Genomic DNA, 17,843 nt, shown 5'->3' on the forward strand with positions numbered 1-17,843 from the left:
TTCCTATCCAGAAAGGCAAAGAGACTGGACATCAGAAGAAGGAGAAAAGAGGGAACAAGTCAGGAGCCTGACACAAAGGACCTCTGAAAAGCTCTGCCCTGCAGACTATCAATGCAGATGCTGAGACTTATGGGCAACCTTTGGGCAGAGTGCAAGGAATCTTAGGAAGGACGTGGGAAACAGTAAGATCTGCAGAGGACAGGAACTCCACAGGAGAGCAACAGAACCAAAAAATCTGAGCACAGGGATCTTTCCTGAGACTGATACTCCAACCAAGGACTATGCATGGAGATAACCTAAGACCCCTGCACAGACAAGGCCCATGGCAATTCAGTATCCAAGTGGGTTCCACTGTGATAGCAACAGGGACTGTCTTTGACATGAACCCTAACTGGCCTGCTCTTTAATTACCTCCCCCTGAGGGGGAAGCAGCACTACCAGGCCACAGAAGAATACAATGCAGCCACTCCTGATGAGACCTAATTGACTAGGATCAGAAGGAAGGAAAAGAAGACCTCCCCTATCAGTGGACTTGGAGAGGGGCATGCATGCAGAGGGTGGAGGAAGGGAGGGATTGGGACAGGAGGAGGGAGGGAACCACAGGGGGGATCCAAAGGGAATAAAGTGTAATTAATTAAGAAAAAATGTAAAAATTAAAAATGTTAGAACAAGAATGAAAATGTTTTTTATGCTTTGGTAATTATGTATATTAAGTAGCTCTAACCATTAGGTGCAAATGATAGACTAATAATCTCACCTCAAAAGCCAACCCCTCAAACTCTATTCCCCCACATGTACATGAAAAAAAAAATGGTAATGCAGTGTTAGAGAAGTGAGTGGAAGACACACATTCTGCATAAAAATTGTAATCTAAAACAATGGAGAGAAATTAAGTAAATTATTCCCATAGAAATTAGTTAGAACAAGGCAGTAGCCAATCAATAATACATAGTGGAAAGACTTACAGTGTTTCTAGCTGACCTATTACCTTGCATCATCATTCAACTGTAGAAATGTGAAGCACAAATCATGTGACACAGCAGCTTTTGGTAAGCATGTGGCTAAAACAAGAATCCTGGCTATGGTGCTCATAGTCCTTCACGTATTTTCCCTAGATGATGTGAGGGGGTGGAAGAAGTGTACTCCTTCATGCTGAAAATTTTATTTTAGGAATGGGCCTATATGGACAATGCTCAGAATTGGCAGGAAATGAATGACTTGGAAAAAAAAAAAGAAATACAGACCTGTACTTTAGCTGCACAGTGACTGACTAAAGTTTATGCAGTATTGTAAAAAAATCAACCCAACACAACCTTCAGCCTGCAGTCTGTCCTGACGACAAGATATGCTGAGGCAATATGTTGTAGGCGGTTATTGATATTTACTAAGGGTTTAACTTCTGGTAACGCAATCCTCAGCAGATGTATAACCAAATCACCACACAGACTGGGTTTTTAGTTAACCTAGAACACAATGCTGGGCAATATTTACTCCCTCCTAAACCTCCATGTCCTCAGTTTCCTAACATTTAGATTTCCCACATTATACTTGCTTTTTGTGAAATCTTAGGTCTGGTTCATGCTCCAAGTCCTCCAAGCTCTCTCCTCCTGCTCTGCTCTCCTCTTGCTCTCCTCTCTTCAAGCTCCTCCTCCTTTTCGCCCCTTCCTGTTCTCTAGCTCCTCCTCTCTTTCCTGTCCTCTGGCTCCTCCCATTGCACAACATTGTATCTAATTGCTTTATTTGTGTCCTGTTTACAGGAGAGTTGAGACAGGATGCTTATAGTGAGTATCACAATGCAATATCCAGATTGAAACCAGAGAGTTGGGGGTGGGGAAATCAGCATTTGAATTAACAAGGGTAAGGCATATACATTTTAAAAGAACATTATACCAACACAATAGGGGCACAGACCTGTGGAAACAACCAACCCATGACTGCTCCAAATTGAATTCCACAACACAAAAGAAAGCCCTTGCTTACACTACCTACAAACCAGAGGCAAGACAGACAAAAGACCCAAGATAGAAACAGAAATGATTAAGAGAGTCAGTGAAAGGATTCCTACTGATATTCAGCTGTACTCACAGACTGGTGTCTAACCTAAGCGTCATCAAATGGGCATCATCATCCAGTACATGGAAGCAGATGTAGTGACCCAGAGCCAAACAAACACTAGGCAGAACCAGGGGTACCCTGCAAAAGAGGAAGAGGAAGGATCATAGGTGCCAAAAGGATGGATGACACCAGGAAAACAGAGCCAAAAGGACAATAAGCAGGGTACATAGGGGCTTACAGAAACTGAAGCAACAAACACAAACCCTATATGGGTCTGAGATAGGTCCAGAGCTAGGTCCTCTGGATGTAAGTTATGGTTGTGCAGCTTGTGTTCTTGGACTATCAACAAAGGGAGTGGAGGATGTCTCTGACTCTTTTTCCTGGTCTTGAAATTATTTTCTTTCTACTGGGTTGCCCCATTCAGTTACGATATGAAGGATTGTGCCCAGCCTTTTCATATCTTGTTAGGCAATGTTCTGTGGATATCCAAGGTATATCTGCTTTTCTTAATTGTTTTTGGAGTGGGGATTAGGGGAGGGATTGGGAAGAATGAAGGGAGGAGAAACTGTGGTTGGGATATAATGTATGAATAAACAATAAAAGTTTTAAAAAAGTACTACCACATTGTTTTAAAATTGTTCATGATTTACTAATTTTTTTAAAGTAATTAAAAGAAATTTGTGAAAACCAATATAAAACAAGTCTTCCTTTGAATCCCCGCATAAGCCCCTCCCTCAACCCCTCCCAGCCCCACCCTCAGTCTCTAAAACCTGTGTAGCCCAGGCTGGCCTCGAACTCATGATCCTCCTGCCTCTGCCTCTTTCAGCAAATCCTACTGGTGTGCACAAAGTGTAATTAATAAAAGTTAAATAAAAAAAAATTTTAAAAAAACTCTTCCAATGTGTATTGCATTGTATATACTGGCACTGAAACTAATGTCACTGATACTAATTAAAATAATTTTTTGAATTTCTATTTTGTTTCTAAGATATAATAACAACTAATGACAATATTTTCATTTCTGTAATGTTTGTTAATGTGCTCTCATACAATAAAGTCAGATATTAGAAAGCACTCAGGGAAACTCATAGTTCTATAGTTAATAACTAAGATCATCTCTTTCTGGAAATATAAAATGAGAGTTTATATAAAATAGATGAATGCTACGTTAAAGAAATCAAGAGATGGGAGCCCACAGTTATTGTCTGAACACTGATGGGGCAGAGTCACTTAGATATCTGAGGTAGGATTATAAAAAATTGGGATATTCTCTGAGGACATCACAGGAGTGAGAAACCATGTCTCAAAAAGAGCAAGATTTTTTAAGTGTCTGAAGAACTACGGTTGAAGTTTCACTCTGACAAAGTTTCACACCCACATAAGTACATATTCACATGACTAAAATAGCTCCTGTGCACCAACACAGAGACACACATACAAAAAAGACATTAAGTTATAAGTTACTCCAGTTTAAAAGCTTTATTTACTAAGGACTAAATCAAATCAAGATTTATGAATGACATCTAAATAAAAACATATGCAGATAAAATTAGTATAATGTGAAATCTTATGGACTGTATAATTGGAGGCAATGGTTTAAATGAGGGCAATGGAGATGAACAATAGTTAAGCTTTTACCTGTCATGTATGAGGCTTTAGGTTCTTTAAACCTCAGCAGTGGAGAGTGGAAAAGCAATCCTGAGAAGGCAGTGAACTCAGAGTATCATTAATCAAAGGAAAATGACAGAAACTATCTGTGCTTGAAGTTTGCAAGACTCACAATGACATTGTCACCTTCACTTTTACGTAATATTCCCAAGTTCAACAAGGAAAACAGCCTCAGTAGTCACATTACTGACTGTTAGGAAAGACACAGCTCCTGACCAGTCACAGATGTGGTGCTGCCTAGAAATGCTTCTTCTCAGGCAGGTCCAGATCCCGGGTCTTCCTGGTCTTAGATGACCTTCTTAGTTCTATTTCTAAGGTTTATTCATAAATACAAACCATTTTCCAAAATTTGTGATTGTCCTACTGCAGAATTAATCTGTGATTTGGGTACAATGAATGGAAACCTGAAGGAGATAATTAACATAATCCTGAAGCACATTCAGAGCACATTCAATGACATCTGCCCAGGCCCTTCTGGCTTTCATAGTTTCTGATGAGAAGTCTGCTGTGATTCTCTTAGGTCTACTTTGATATGTTACTTGGCATTTTTCCCTTGCTGCTTTTAATATCTTTTCTTTGTTCTGTAGATTTAGTGTTTTGACTAGTATGTGATGTGAGGAGTTTCTTTTCTGGTCTACTCTATTTGGTATTCTGTAGGCCTCTATGTTTGTGGACATCTCTTTCTTTTAGTTGGGAAAATTTTCTACTATGATTTTCTTGAAGATATTTTCTGGAATTTGGAGCCTGGAATCTTCTTTTTCATCAATTCCTATTATTCTTAGATATTGCTTTTTCATGGCATGTTTGATTTCTTGGATGTTTTGTGTTTGCAAACATTTCTGATTTTTTTTTATTTTATTTTTTTCTTATCAGTTACATTTTTTTAACTCTGTATCCCAGCCGTATCCCGCTCCCTCATTCCCTCCCAATCCCATCCTCCCTCCCTCATCTCCACCGTGCCACTTTCCAAGTCCACTGAAAGGGGGGTCCTCCTCCCCATTCATCTGATCCTGTTTTATCAGGTATCTTCAGGACTGGCTGCAAAGCCCTCCTCTGTGGCCTAACAGGGCTGCTTCTCCCTTGGGGGGTGGGGAGGTCAAAGAGCCAGTCATTGAATTCCTCTTAGAAATAGTCCTTTTTCCCCTCACTATGGGAAACCAATTGGTTACTGAGCTACCATGGGCTACATCTGAGCAGAAGTTCTAGGTTTTATCCATACATGGTCCTTGGTTGAATGTCAGTCTCAGAAAAGACCCTATGCCCAGATATATTTGGACCTCGTGGTGCTCCTCTCCTTTCCCCATCATACTAACTCCCCTTCTTTCATATGATTCCCTGTACTCTGCAAAAGGTTTGGTCATGAGTCTTTGTATCTGCTTTGAAATAACTGCTAGTTAGAGTCTTTCAGATGTGCTCAGTAGACTCCTGTCATATGTTCAATGCACATCCCATCTGTATTTCCAAAGGAGGATTGATCATCTTACCCCATGTCTGCTCTCTTGAATATCTTGTATAGGTGTATAGATTTCATTATGTTTATCATATCTTATAGGTCTATATAAGTGAGTATATACCATGTTTGTATTTCTCCTTCTGGGATATTTCACTCAGAATGATCTTTTCTAGATCCCACCATTTGCCTGCAAATTTCATGATTTCCTCCTTTTTGATTGCTAAGTAGTATTCTACTGTGTAAAAATACCCCAATTTCTGTACCCATTCCTCCACTGATGGACATCTGGGTCGTTTCCAAGTTCTGGCTATTACAAATAAAGCTGGAGTTATTTGCCTGAACTCCACTGGTAGACCCGCAGAGCAGGGGTTTCAATGTCCCAAGAATCACTCTGTTTCCCACAGTAAATGTGGGGGTGGGAGGGATCTGGTGTCTGGCTGTTAGCTTAGAAGCACCCTGGATCTGGGGCACTATAGGCACATGAGGGCACACTCTCTTGCAAGTCAAATTGTAAAGCACGTGGGTTCCCGTGTTCTCTACTCGCAGGTTTGGTCCTGCTGAGTCAAATGCAGGAGGATGAACTCCATCACCTCAGTATTGCTGCAGTTGCTGACCTAGGGAGTCCAGCTGTAGCTGCAGAATTGGACAGCCAATCCAAGTGCCTGCTAGGAAGTCCTGGGGAGCCACAACGGTGGTTCAGAGACATAGATGGCCCGGTCCCTCCTGTACCTGGAAGGTTTTGCAACTCTGCTGGACTTTGCGGTCTGTACATCTGGCTCTCTGCCACTGAAGGATTGGCTGGCCCTTATAGTCACTGGTTGGAGGGCCCAGCAGGGTTGGTATGACTGCTCACAGACCAAGGACCCAGAAAGGTGGAAATGCAGATCTCAGACTCGGAAGGCTGGTACAGCTGGCAGCTGTGGGACTGAGAAGCTAGGAGCCCTGCCTCTGCTTTCTCAGTCCCCAGGCAGGGAGTTCTGTGCCCAGAGTCTCTGGTGCTTTGGGCATGCTCCTCCAAGGAGGACAGAGGCCCATAAAAGGGAAGTGAAAGATGATTGAACATTTGCCTCTCTGTCCCCAAATAAATCTGTAGTGATCTTAATCAAAATGTCCTCAAGCCATGTGACATCTCCTCTCATTCAGGAAGCCTCAATGTTGGTTTGCTGGCTTCAGTTGCCCCTCCACTCACTAATTTCAAGGTTTCTGATCCTCTGCCTCTCAGATATTGTGCACGCTGGTCATTGCCATCTCTGATCCTACTGGGAGGCTTCAGCCAGCAGCAGATACAGACTGATGCTGGGACTTGCTGCCAAGTATGCAGTGCAACTCCGGGAGTCTTATAGAAGTGTTGGGGGAAAGATGGAAGGACCTGGAGAGGACAGAAACCCACAAGAAGACCAACAGAGACAAATAACTCAGTCCCATATGGGCTTTCAGAGACTGATATATCAACTCTGGAGCATGCATGATTTTGACCTAAGCTCCCTGCACATAGGTAGCCGATGGGAGCCTTCGTCTTCATATGAGGCACCTGGCATGTGGAAATGGGAGCCAGTTTCTTACATGAATTCTATTGTCTGCTTTTAGATCACTTCCCCCAGCCAGGCTGCCTTGCATGGCCTCAAGCGATGAAATAAGTGTCCTCTTGATGTGACTTGATATGATGAGAAAAGTGAACATCGGCCTCCCTTTTCCTGGAAGGGAAGAAGGGAGAAAGACTGAAAGTGTGAGGAACTGGGAGGAGGAGAGGAAGGTGGTACCTTCAAGATGTAAAGTAAATAAACTAAAATTTAAAGATGAATAATAACAATGAAAAAGGCAAAGGACACTGTCATTCAGACAAGGTGGCAGCCTACAAAATGGAAAACATTTTTACCAACTCCATAAAGAAAATCAGTAAACTCACTGTTTCAGTAAAATAAGATAAAACTAGTGCAATGGTAGGGAAATTCAAACTTGGATAGAGATACAAATAAACAAGAAACTTCATGCACTGACAATGGGTGTTAACACTGACATATACATTTTGAAAAACTCACAATTCCTCTTTATGTGGAACATAAACAAACCTGCATGGCAATGATCTTATTTTTATTGTTTGATAATTCTATATATTCATATTATTCCCTTTATCTAGCCAATCCCTTCCCATCCCAACAATTTATTATCCATGTTCCTTCTTTTTCTGTAGATTTAATGTGCTCTTTTTAAAAACACATTGAGTGATGGGAGTACTAAACTATTTTCTGATTACAATTAAATACTATGCAACAAGATAGATCACGGAGTACAGGGATAAAGAGAGATCAGAGATTGAGGGAATATCAACCCAATGCTTGGCCCAACCTGAGACCCACCTTACAGTAGAGAGCCAGCCTCTCACACTATCAATGATGCTCTGCTGTGTTTGTAGACAGAAGCCTAACATGACTATCCTCTGGGAAGCTCCGTCCAGCAGTGGATCCAAACAGAAACTGAGGTTTGCAGCCAAACATGGGCAGAGCTCCAGTGTTATTGTGGAAGTTTTGAGGGAGAGATAGAAAGACCTGAAGGGGAGAGAAGCACCACCAGTAACACAGCACAGACAACTAACCCAGCCCCATGGGGTCTTACAGAGACTGACACATCAACTAAGGAGCATGCATGGTCTGGACCTAGGCCCCCTGCACATATGTAGCTCATGGTTGGCTTGTTCTTTATGTGGGTTACCCGGCAAGTGGAAAGGGCAGCTGTTTCCAACATGGACTCTATTGCCTGCTTTTGGATCATTTTCCACTGGCAGGGCTGTCTTGCCTGGCCTTAGTGGATAAGGATAGGCTCAGCCATGATGTCACTTGATGTGGTAGAGAAAGACAATAATGGGAGAAGGGGCTCCCCTTTTCTGGAGTCAAAGATCGAGGAGAAGGGTAGAGGACAGGGAAGGGGACTGTGAGGAGAGAAGGATGCAGGAACCCCTGGGATGAAATGTAAATAAACTTATATAAAAAATAAAGTAATAAAAATAAACCAGACTAGCCTTGAATTCACAATAATACACTAATATTAAAGGAGCACACCATCATATGTGGCCCTAATTTCTAGTGCACATTATGACATCATGTCTTTCCTTTTACTAGTACTTCATTAGACTGACATAATTCTTTACTAATTCTATGCTATTAACTATAAAATGGGAAAGCAAGAGGATATGAAAAGAAGCAATTAGGTTGATTTCCGGAGGAAGAGCAAAGAGAAGGCTGGGGTACAAGGGACACAAAGTTCTTTGCAAGACTATTACATATCAGAGGAATGGTCCCTGAACATTTTCCCTAATCAGCATTCAAGGACAATGAAAAAGTAACAGCCTCTTTGAAGTACTCTGCTTCTTTGGAGCCACTCACAAATAACTCATAATTGCTTTAGGTAATTAGCAACTGGAGAAAATATCAGAATTATTTGATCCCAAGGCCAGCACTGTCATGGCCACTCCAGGTGAGATGAAGATTGTAGTTCTGAAGGGACATGAGGTCACAGAGATGCAGACTCTTATCTCAGCATTGAGATGCTTTCCTTTCTGACAGTGCTGGCTCTGAGGATGCTAAGAGCTACATACTGAACTTAAGGTTCCTGATAGAGCAGGACTTAAGGAAGCATTTGTATTTCAGTCTGGATAACAGTTCCAACAATAAGGGAGGTTTGGTAAGTGCTCAAATCTACAAAATGGATTCTGGAGTCAAAACAGATATAGAGCAAATTCTTTCAATGGAGAGAAAAACTTTCGGTCTGTGGTAACAGCTGAAAAAAATAACAGTTTATTTACCTTGTACTAAACCCTCACACAGCTATTTTTATGTACTGAAATCTTTGAGCCTGAATGTAGAAGATTATAAATACATTGATATGTGATTTCAAATGTGATTAAGAATTATGATTGCCCATTAATGTTTTCCTCAAAACATATTTTACGTAAATATGCTTATTTATGTAAACATTGATGACTTTTAAATAATTATCATAGCTGTTAGAATAATGGTTTCATGTCTATAATAAAGATTATAATGGGACTATAGGAATCATCTAACCCTGGAGTGAAGCATACTATGAACTGGTTTCTAGAGTAAAGAACATTATGGTTTACCACTACATTCATGACTTAACCAGGAACCGTGTCTGTCCTAAAAGTCAGATTTGATGAATGCTGGGTCCTCTTTCCCTCTTGAATTTGAGAACACAGTGTTGAAGGAAGTTGACTCTCATTGTGAATCTTGCATAACACTCTTTTGGAAAAAATTTGTTCTGTCGTTTGTTTTAATTTGGTGTTATGAAAATGTTACACTCATCATCAAGATATGTTTTCCAGGTTTCATTACTTGTGTGGAAACTGAAAACTCTGACAGACAGACAAGGAAACAACCATCAGCCTAAATTTTTAGACCATATTCACCTTCAGTTTTATAAAGCATAGTATTCTATACTATACTGATTCTCTTTGGATTCTCCTTATTGTTGTTTATAGCTTTTGTTTAGCATTCATAGTTTGATCAAGCTTAGCCATCAGTACATATAAATGTCAACCTGAAATTAGTCATTCTTCTCTTTGTGTATGTGTGATGTTATGTTTGTATGTCTGTATTCATGTGCCTGCCTAAATTTGGTATAACTGTGTGTGGTCATGGCGCAAGGTCTGTTGTTCCACACAATTTTTATCCTTCTTTTTAAATAGTGAAAGATTCTTTTCGTGGAATGGAGTTTTCTGTGCAGTCTACAAGGCTGGTGTCTGATCCCCAGAATTGGAATCTTTTAGTCCATGTCTCCCCAGTGCTTGAGTACAAGTGTGCACCAACACAACCAGATATTTAACGCAAACTCTAGAGATTGAACTCACATCCATATGCTCAGAATGCGAGCAGTTTACTGTTGAACTATTGCCATGTCCCAGTGTTAATTTATATGACAAATATTTTATCACATATTAATTTTTATGTTTTAAGAGCCATTGTTAAAGAGTTCATTTGATTGAAACCACTGTTGTGCCATGGAATGCAAAAAGTACATCTGGTAAATGATGAAAACTGGGTCTATGTTGAACTCAAAAAATCCAATTCTGACAAGGGTAGATTTTGTAGCATTGGATTATAATTTTAGTACTGCATTTTAGATACTTTCAGAAAGTTAAGATACAGTGGCAAATTATGAATCAATTTATGCACAGACTGGGACTTTGAAAATGTTTCTTAGCATTGTTGAGCACAGATTTTTACTTGTTATATGAAGCCCATAGATGTACACATTTCTCAAGTCTCCGTAATACTCCTACCTGTTATATATATTGACAATCATTTACCAAACAACTTAGAAGACTTTTCTTGGCAAAAAATAAATGAAATGCTCTCTCTGAAACCAAATATTTATGAAAATGATAGAAGGCACTAATAAAACCAAGATTACAAGCTCTGATAACAGTTTTTAAATTTAACCCCAGAAAGCATCTTTCCATAGGAAAGCTCTAAGCCTTGTCAGTGGGAAGATGTGATTTTAGTTGATGTGATGAATGTTACCACACTGAGAGCTCCTCTACAGAATTTTACATTCTCTGCAGACCCTAAAGACAAATTTCAGTCATTGGATCCTGTCAGAAAGACTCTAGTACTGGGAAAGAGAAATGGTCCAGGAATCTCAGGATAAAGATGGAATGCTGGATGATTTCATTCTTCTATATATCAGCTCTTCCTTTTCTACCCTAAATAAGTTGGAGCAATTACATTTAGTTTTCCAACACGGGTACATTTCACTTCCAAATTACTGCCTTTCCAGATGTCCCCAGCTCCAGGGAAGTCTTAAATGATACTTTTTACATAGTTTAAGAAGAATTTGCTTCTTCTGAAAGGTCATGCCTGAGGGCACCATCACTTTATGTGTGTTCAGCAACTGCAGAAAACCAGGAACTCCAAGATGGTGAGTTACATTGCTGCCAATGATGGTGGGCTTCCATGTGCGCTCTGTATGATTGTTTATTATGGTGAATGTCGTTTCTTGTACCTGTTTCCTTAACGGAGCCTGAAAGATCATGAAATGTAAAATTCACAAGCAAAAATACAAAAGATTTAGTAAATACCATGTCCTTTCAATTATAAAATCATGATTAATATTCATGGGTGTATCATGTTTGGCCGTTTGCTGTGGGTCTGTGGTTTCATGACAGCTACCTTAAAAATATACCAGTGGCCCTCATACACACTCAAGATATTTTTCTTTAAACTCAATTTTTTCAGTGATGATTTTGTAATTTTTTATTTGTCGATATTATTTTCATAGGAAATAATTCTTTTTCTTAAGAAAAAATGAATTAGCAATAACATTCAATGTAACAGCTAATTTTATATTTGAACCTTAGTGTCCCTAGGTATTATGCTAGGTAATAAATATTTTATTGTTTACGTATAGAGAAGTATATATAAATTGATAGAACATTTTCAATATTTATGTTTAAACTTTAGATAAGAAATTTATTGAGAATGGACTTATTTTCTGGTGCAGATGTTCACAAAACTCTCTTCTTTTCTGATATAAGTACTTATCAAAGTTTTTCCTAGAAGTGTACAACTTCATGTTCTTTCCTTTTGTAGTGACTACTCATAGCTTTACACAAGGCAACAATATTGATACTAATGATGAATATTCTAAGAAGGATATTACTGTTGTCAAAAATACATTATTTGAGGGAGGATCTGGCTATGTTGTGAATATCGCTATTTGCGCTTCTTCCTTTCTTTTTAATCAAGTGATTCTACCACAGTGATATTCCAGGCAACAAAGTATTGAATTCATCATTTTCCTCAGAGAATTAATTGTTGGTGTATTTAAAGAATCAGGTGCTAAATGACAAAATGCACTCAAGAACTTTGACAATAGGAATAATGTTCTTATCACAAAGCACAGTTGGAATTCTGGGAAACATCTCTCTTCTTTCCCACTACCTAATTATTTACTATAAGGAACATACATTGAAGCCTACAGATTTAATCCTCACACATCTGATCATAGCCAACTCCTTGATAATGCTCTCTAAAGGTGTGCCCCTCACAATGGCAGCTTTCGGGATGAAACAGTTCTTCAATGATTTTCTGTGCAAACTTCTTTTTTGTATCGAAAGACTTGGAAGAAGCATGTCTATGGGCACTACCTGCATCTTGAGTGTCTACCAAGCCATCAGCATCAGCCCAATAAATTCCTGTTGGAAGAACCTTAAAGTCAAAACTTCAAACAACATTGGCCTGTTTATTTCTCTCTGCTGGGTCCTGTATATTACCCTAAATCTTATTTTCCCTGTGCTTGTGCATATCACAAGAATTCATAAAAATACAACAGAAAAACGAGATTATTTTTATTGCTCCAGCTTGGGTCGTGATAAAACTGTAGAATCACTGTATGCAGCATTATTGGTATGCCCTGAAGTCTTGATTTCTCTGCTCATCATCTGGTCCAGTGGCTCCATGATTGCCTTTCTATACAGACACAAGCAGCACATTCAACACATCCGGAGCACCCGTGTTTACCTCAGAACATCCCCTGAGTCTAGAGCCACCCAGAGCATCCTGGTTCTGGTGTCTACTTTTGTAGCTTTTTATTCCCTATCCTCCATATTACATGGTTTTATTGCTGTTTTATATGAGCCCGGTTGGTGGTTGGTAAATATCACAGCTATCATTTCTCTGTGTTTTCCCACTTTGGGTCCTTTTCTTATGAGTCATGACTTCCTTGTACTCAGATTCTGCTTATGCTGAATAAGTAATGTCAAAATCCAATAGCTGCTTCAATGGTTTGTGGACTGTGTATTTTTTGTGCCTTATTTATGAGTTTAGTTATGTGTGCCTTATGTGTTTGGTTAGTTGTGCCTTATTTATGTGTTTATGTGTTTAGTGTTTGGTCTAACCAGATGTCAACATAGACATGATGAGCGAAGCCCCTTATATAAATTAAGGTATTTGGATTACCTTTTTCAATTTACTTATTTATTTATTTATTCATTTATTCTTTTTACATACCAATTGAAGCCCCCACAGGCCTCTCCTCTCAATCCTACCGTCTGTCCCTCTTCCTGAAACTCATATGTGTCCCCTACTCCTAAAAAAAGGGGAGCCTCCCCCTACCAACCCACACCAGGATATCAAGTCACATCAAAACTAAACAAATCTTCTTTCCCTGTGGTGTTGCAAGAGTGATGTGGTGTGGTGAGAGCATGGTGATCAAAAAGCAGTCAACAGAGTCCTTGTCAGAGATAGTCCCCACTTCCTTTATTATGACGCATGACACTATAGCTGCCCATTGGCTAAATTTATGTAGGAGACCTAGGTCCAGTCCATGCATGGTCCTTGGTTGCTGCTTTAGTCTCTACAAGCCCCTGTATGTCCTGCTTATTTGGATCTGTTGATGTTTTTGTCCCTTCCAGGTCCTTCTATCTTTACCCCCGCTTTTCCACAAGACTCCCTAAACATTGCCTAATGTTTGGCTGTGACCTCAGCATCTGTTTTGATCTACTGCTTGGTGGGGCCTCTCAGAAGGCAGCTATACTAGGCTCCCATCTACAAGCTTATCAGATTATGTTGACAGTGTGAAGAGTTGGCTCTCTCCCACAGGCTGGGTCTCAGGTTGGACCAAGCATTGGTTGGACATTCAATATTGTAGGCAGGATAAATTAGGGTCAGAGTTTTTGTGGGTGGGTTGGTGATTCCCTCCCTCCACTAGGTATCCTGTCTAGTTAGAGGGTGTCCTCTTCAGTCTTCATGGCCCCTGCTAGTAGAAGTCTCAGCTGGTGCCACCCCCATGTCCTTCCAAAAATCTTCCATGTCATAGGTCTCAAGCTTCTCAGAGAAATGCCCTCACCCACAGTTTCTGTTAACTTTTTCATTTGAGAGTTACCATATTTTCTTGCCTGGGACCTTAAAAATATGTGCGATACAAAATGAATTTTGGGTTTATGTTGCACTTATCAAATCCAACTTGGACAGAGGCTGTTTTGGCTCATATGGACTGTATAAAGAACACTCCTTTTATTGGATGCCAGGAATTTAAGATGTGGTAGACTTAAATTGCATATCATTTGAACATTTTAAGTGTGGTTGACATATATCATTGGGCACAAAATTATGTGCCGGTCTGTGTTAGGAGTAAGTCTTTTTTCAAGGTTCCAAATTGCCCCTCCAAAAAAAATTGCTAGGGCCCAGCCAAACCTGTGGGCAAAGCCATAGACACCTGTAGATTGTTTCACATTGCAAGAGGCAAAGTGAGGTCAATCTCTCGTGCTCCTTCTTTCCACAGAAGCAGCTTCGCATCCTCTATGCCTGATGGCTGGAACGCCTCTGCTCATTAAGCAGGAGACCACACAAACCAGGGACACTGCCTAGGTGATGCACTAACTAGTCATCTCTGTCATTTTGATTGCTACATTTACTTAGCTCATAATGTATCCTTCTCAGGTCTCTGATCACATTGACAGCTAGGCTGGAAGGCTAGGCTTAGTTAATGGTAGCTTGGCAGCTAAAGAGCAGACAATTAGGTCCACTATCAGCTCAGTGAATAGGTCATTAATTAGTTAAAACTACTAGGTACAATATCTTTTATGTAAAAAGGAAAACAAGTTTGCCCTGCTCTCAGGCTTTACATCAGTTACCAATGTCTTAAAAAGATATAAAGTTTATGTAGGGTCTGAGGATATAGGACTTCAGGTTATGAGAATCTAAAACGATGTTGGTCTACATATTAAAAACGGAAGATATTTTAGATTTCTTCCTTTTGCTACTCCTGTGCTTATGTTGTTATAAGATTTCAAAAGTTTAGAATTTTGGCATTGATCAATAAAGTTCTGATAAATTGATGGAACACTAACTGCTTACTACTCAGTCACAAGCTTGAGATTTTAATTTCCTTTGGTTGTTTTCTGAAAATAGACTTAAAGGTGCTTTTCATCATGCCAAAAACATCTATTTAATGTATATATCTGACCCAATATTCATAGCTTTTATTTTGGTATTCTTAATATCTGCCATTTCTGGGGTAGATTTTGACACAGAAATATTGTAAACCTATTCCTTTTAGTTGCTTTGCTAAAAAAAAAAAAGAAAAATTGAAGCATCCAGGGTATGAATGTATTCTGACTAAATGTACAAAAGGTAGCTGAGCTCCTTTGAAGGCTGATTACCAACAGGGCCAACAGTTAAAATGCTAGAGTTTCAAACTGTGAACATGTCACCGGCCAGCAATGACAATTAAATACCACTTGAGAGAGGACTGGGAAAAGAGAGGCAGAAGCACACAGAAAAGGACACCAAGTCTACATACTGATCAAAGTGTTGATTTAATGGACATCAGGTTGAAACTTAAGTAAAAAAAAAAAAAAAAAAAAAAAAAAAAGTACAAGCAGTTTCTCACACAGGCAATTTTAGTTAGCCAAAATATATGAGGGGTCACTCAAGGTTTCACAGAGCCTGCTGTCTCGTTACTATGGTTGCACAGAGTTTCTCAGCGTCAGAGCAGTCTGCTGTAGGACCACCAACGTCAGTCTATAAGAGACTGGACTTTAAAAAATAGCCAAGAGGCTGAATTCCACTACTCAGATGCCATTAACTCCAAAAAGGCTGCCACGTAGACACGTAAGTTGTTTATAAAAGACACAAAACAAAAAGCTGACTGGTGCCCATTCTGTTGGATATAGTTTTACCTGTTACTCTCAAAATGTTGTTGTATTAGATTTGCTGATATGGTACTTTTCTGAGTTTTTTAATATATATATATTTCCTTTTGTGTACCAAAAAATTCACATGAGTTTCAGAAAATCAAAAGGTCATGAGACCTGGATCTTGCATAGCTCAAACAGATCCCAGATGAGTTTTTCCCTGGTGTTGGGATTCCTCATTTTTCCATTTAATAGACAAATCTTAACTTCTGTCTTTAGTCTAAATTTGTCTCAGCAGATTTTCACCTGCTTGACTCTGGACTGCAAGCTGAAATCTGGACTTGTTGGAAGCTGACATGACTGCTCCCTGTCTCTTCAGTTGAATCAACTAACCAGATTGTTAAGGACTGCCTCATTGACCAGCCTTTGACTGGCTCCTAGGAATCTTTAGTAAATTAGAAAAGGCCATGATTTTGGCATCAAAGTAAGAGATTCTAGTATCTTGGGTGGGCGCTCTAAAGATCGGGAAAATCCTTAAAATTCAGTTAAAAGCAACCCCCCTGGCCAGTCAAAGAAGGGGACCCTTATCTACTTTGCTGGTTTCTTTAATGTTTAAACCCAGATAATTACAGACTAAGGTAACTATCCATGTACTCTCCCCAAATTTGACCAGCATTTCAGCCTCTTTCAAACTGAGATATCAACAGTCCAATCATCAGCATTGAAGACATTCCAGAAGACAGATATTCGGCCCATTGTCCAATTCTACAGGCTGAAATGTTGAGTCAAAAGGAAAATGTTCTTAAGATAAAATTCTCACTCTGCAGCGAATTCATGATGGAAGCAGTTACAAGGAAAGGGGGGAAATGAAAGGGTTAGACTAACTTTGTAATCTGTATGTCTTCTAAGGCCTATAGTTCTGAGTTTTAGGTTCAGGTTAAGCTAAAGCCTCTTAGTACCTTTCCAGAGAATGGAGAAATGTGACCCTACCTGTGAGGACAGATGTAAAAAAAGCAAGCAAGCAATGACCTTCACTCAGCAAAATGAATGACCAGACCCTTGTCTTCGAGATAATGTTTCTTAGCAACCAACCCAGACGGCCCCAATTCTTCTTCTGAGTAGCTCCTGAATTCCAGTCACAATCCTGCAGCCCTAATCTTCAAGGATGAGCTAACCACCCCACCTTCAACTGAAGATGCATCCACACTTGTCAGGACTGGCCAAGCTTGAGCACCTGAGACTAACCAAATATCTTACACTATAGCTTCCTCATCCAATCCTAAATTGCCAAAACTGCAACTTCAAATTTCCCACACTTTTTCTTTTAAAAACATAAGGCCTTTTTCTCCCGGTTGCCACTCTTTGCTGACAGGCAGGGGTGACTCCATTGAACAATGGTTAAATTAAACATCTTGTTTTTGCATCCAGTCATGGTCTGTGGGAGTTTCTGGGAAGGGCACAATCTTGAAATCCTGAGCTGTGAGACCCCAGGTCTTACATGGCTTAGAAGACCCTAGATCTGGGGCTCTGTAGGCACTTGAGGGCACACTCTCTTGTAGGTCAAATAGTACAGGACACGGGTTACCCCTATTCACTACTCACAGATTTGATCCTGCTGAGTAAAATGCAGGAAGATCAGTTCTATCAGCTCAGTAGTGATGCAGACACTGGAATAGGGAGTCCAACTGCAGCTACAGAATTGGGAGGCCAAACAGGGGACTCCTGGAAAGTCCTGGGGAGCCACAACAGTGTTTCAGGTACCTAGGTTGCTTAGCCCCTACTGTACCTGGATGGTTTGTGGGTCCGCTGGACTTTGGAGGCTGTACAGCCAGATGTCTGCCATTGAGGGATTGGGTAGCCCTTACACTCATTGGCTGGGAAGCCCTGCAGAGTTGGTATGGCTGCTTACAGACCCAGGACCCAGAAGGATGGAACTGCAGATTGGGACCTGAAGGCTGGTACAGTTGGCTGAGGAGCTAGGAGACCCATTTCTGCTGTCTCAGCACCTGGAGAGGA

At 40.1% G+C, this 17,843-nt stretch overlaps 1 protein-coding gene across 1 annotated transcript; it reads left to right on the forward strand.

Moving 5' to 3' along the window:
* Positions 1-12,042: 12,042 nt before the first annotated feature.
* LOC110544114 (vomeronasal type-1 receptor 4-like) lies at positions 12,043-12,939 on the forward strand. The gene has a single exon (XM_021630223.2). The coding sequence runs from the start codon at positions 12,043-12,045 to the stop codon at positions 12,937-12,939; it is 897 nt and encodes a 298-aa protein (XP_021485898.2).
* The last annotated feature ends 4,904 nt before the right edge of the window (positions 12,940-17,843 follow it).

Source organism: Meriones unguiculatus, chromosome 14, assembly GCF_030254825.1.
Source record: "Meriones unguiculatus strain TT.TT164.6M chromosome 14, Bangor_MerUng_6.1, whole genome shotgun sequence".
NCBI lineage: Eukaryota > Metazoa > Chordata > Mammalia > Rodentia > Muridae > Meriones > Meriones unguiculatus.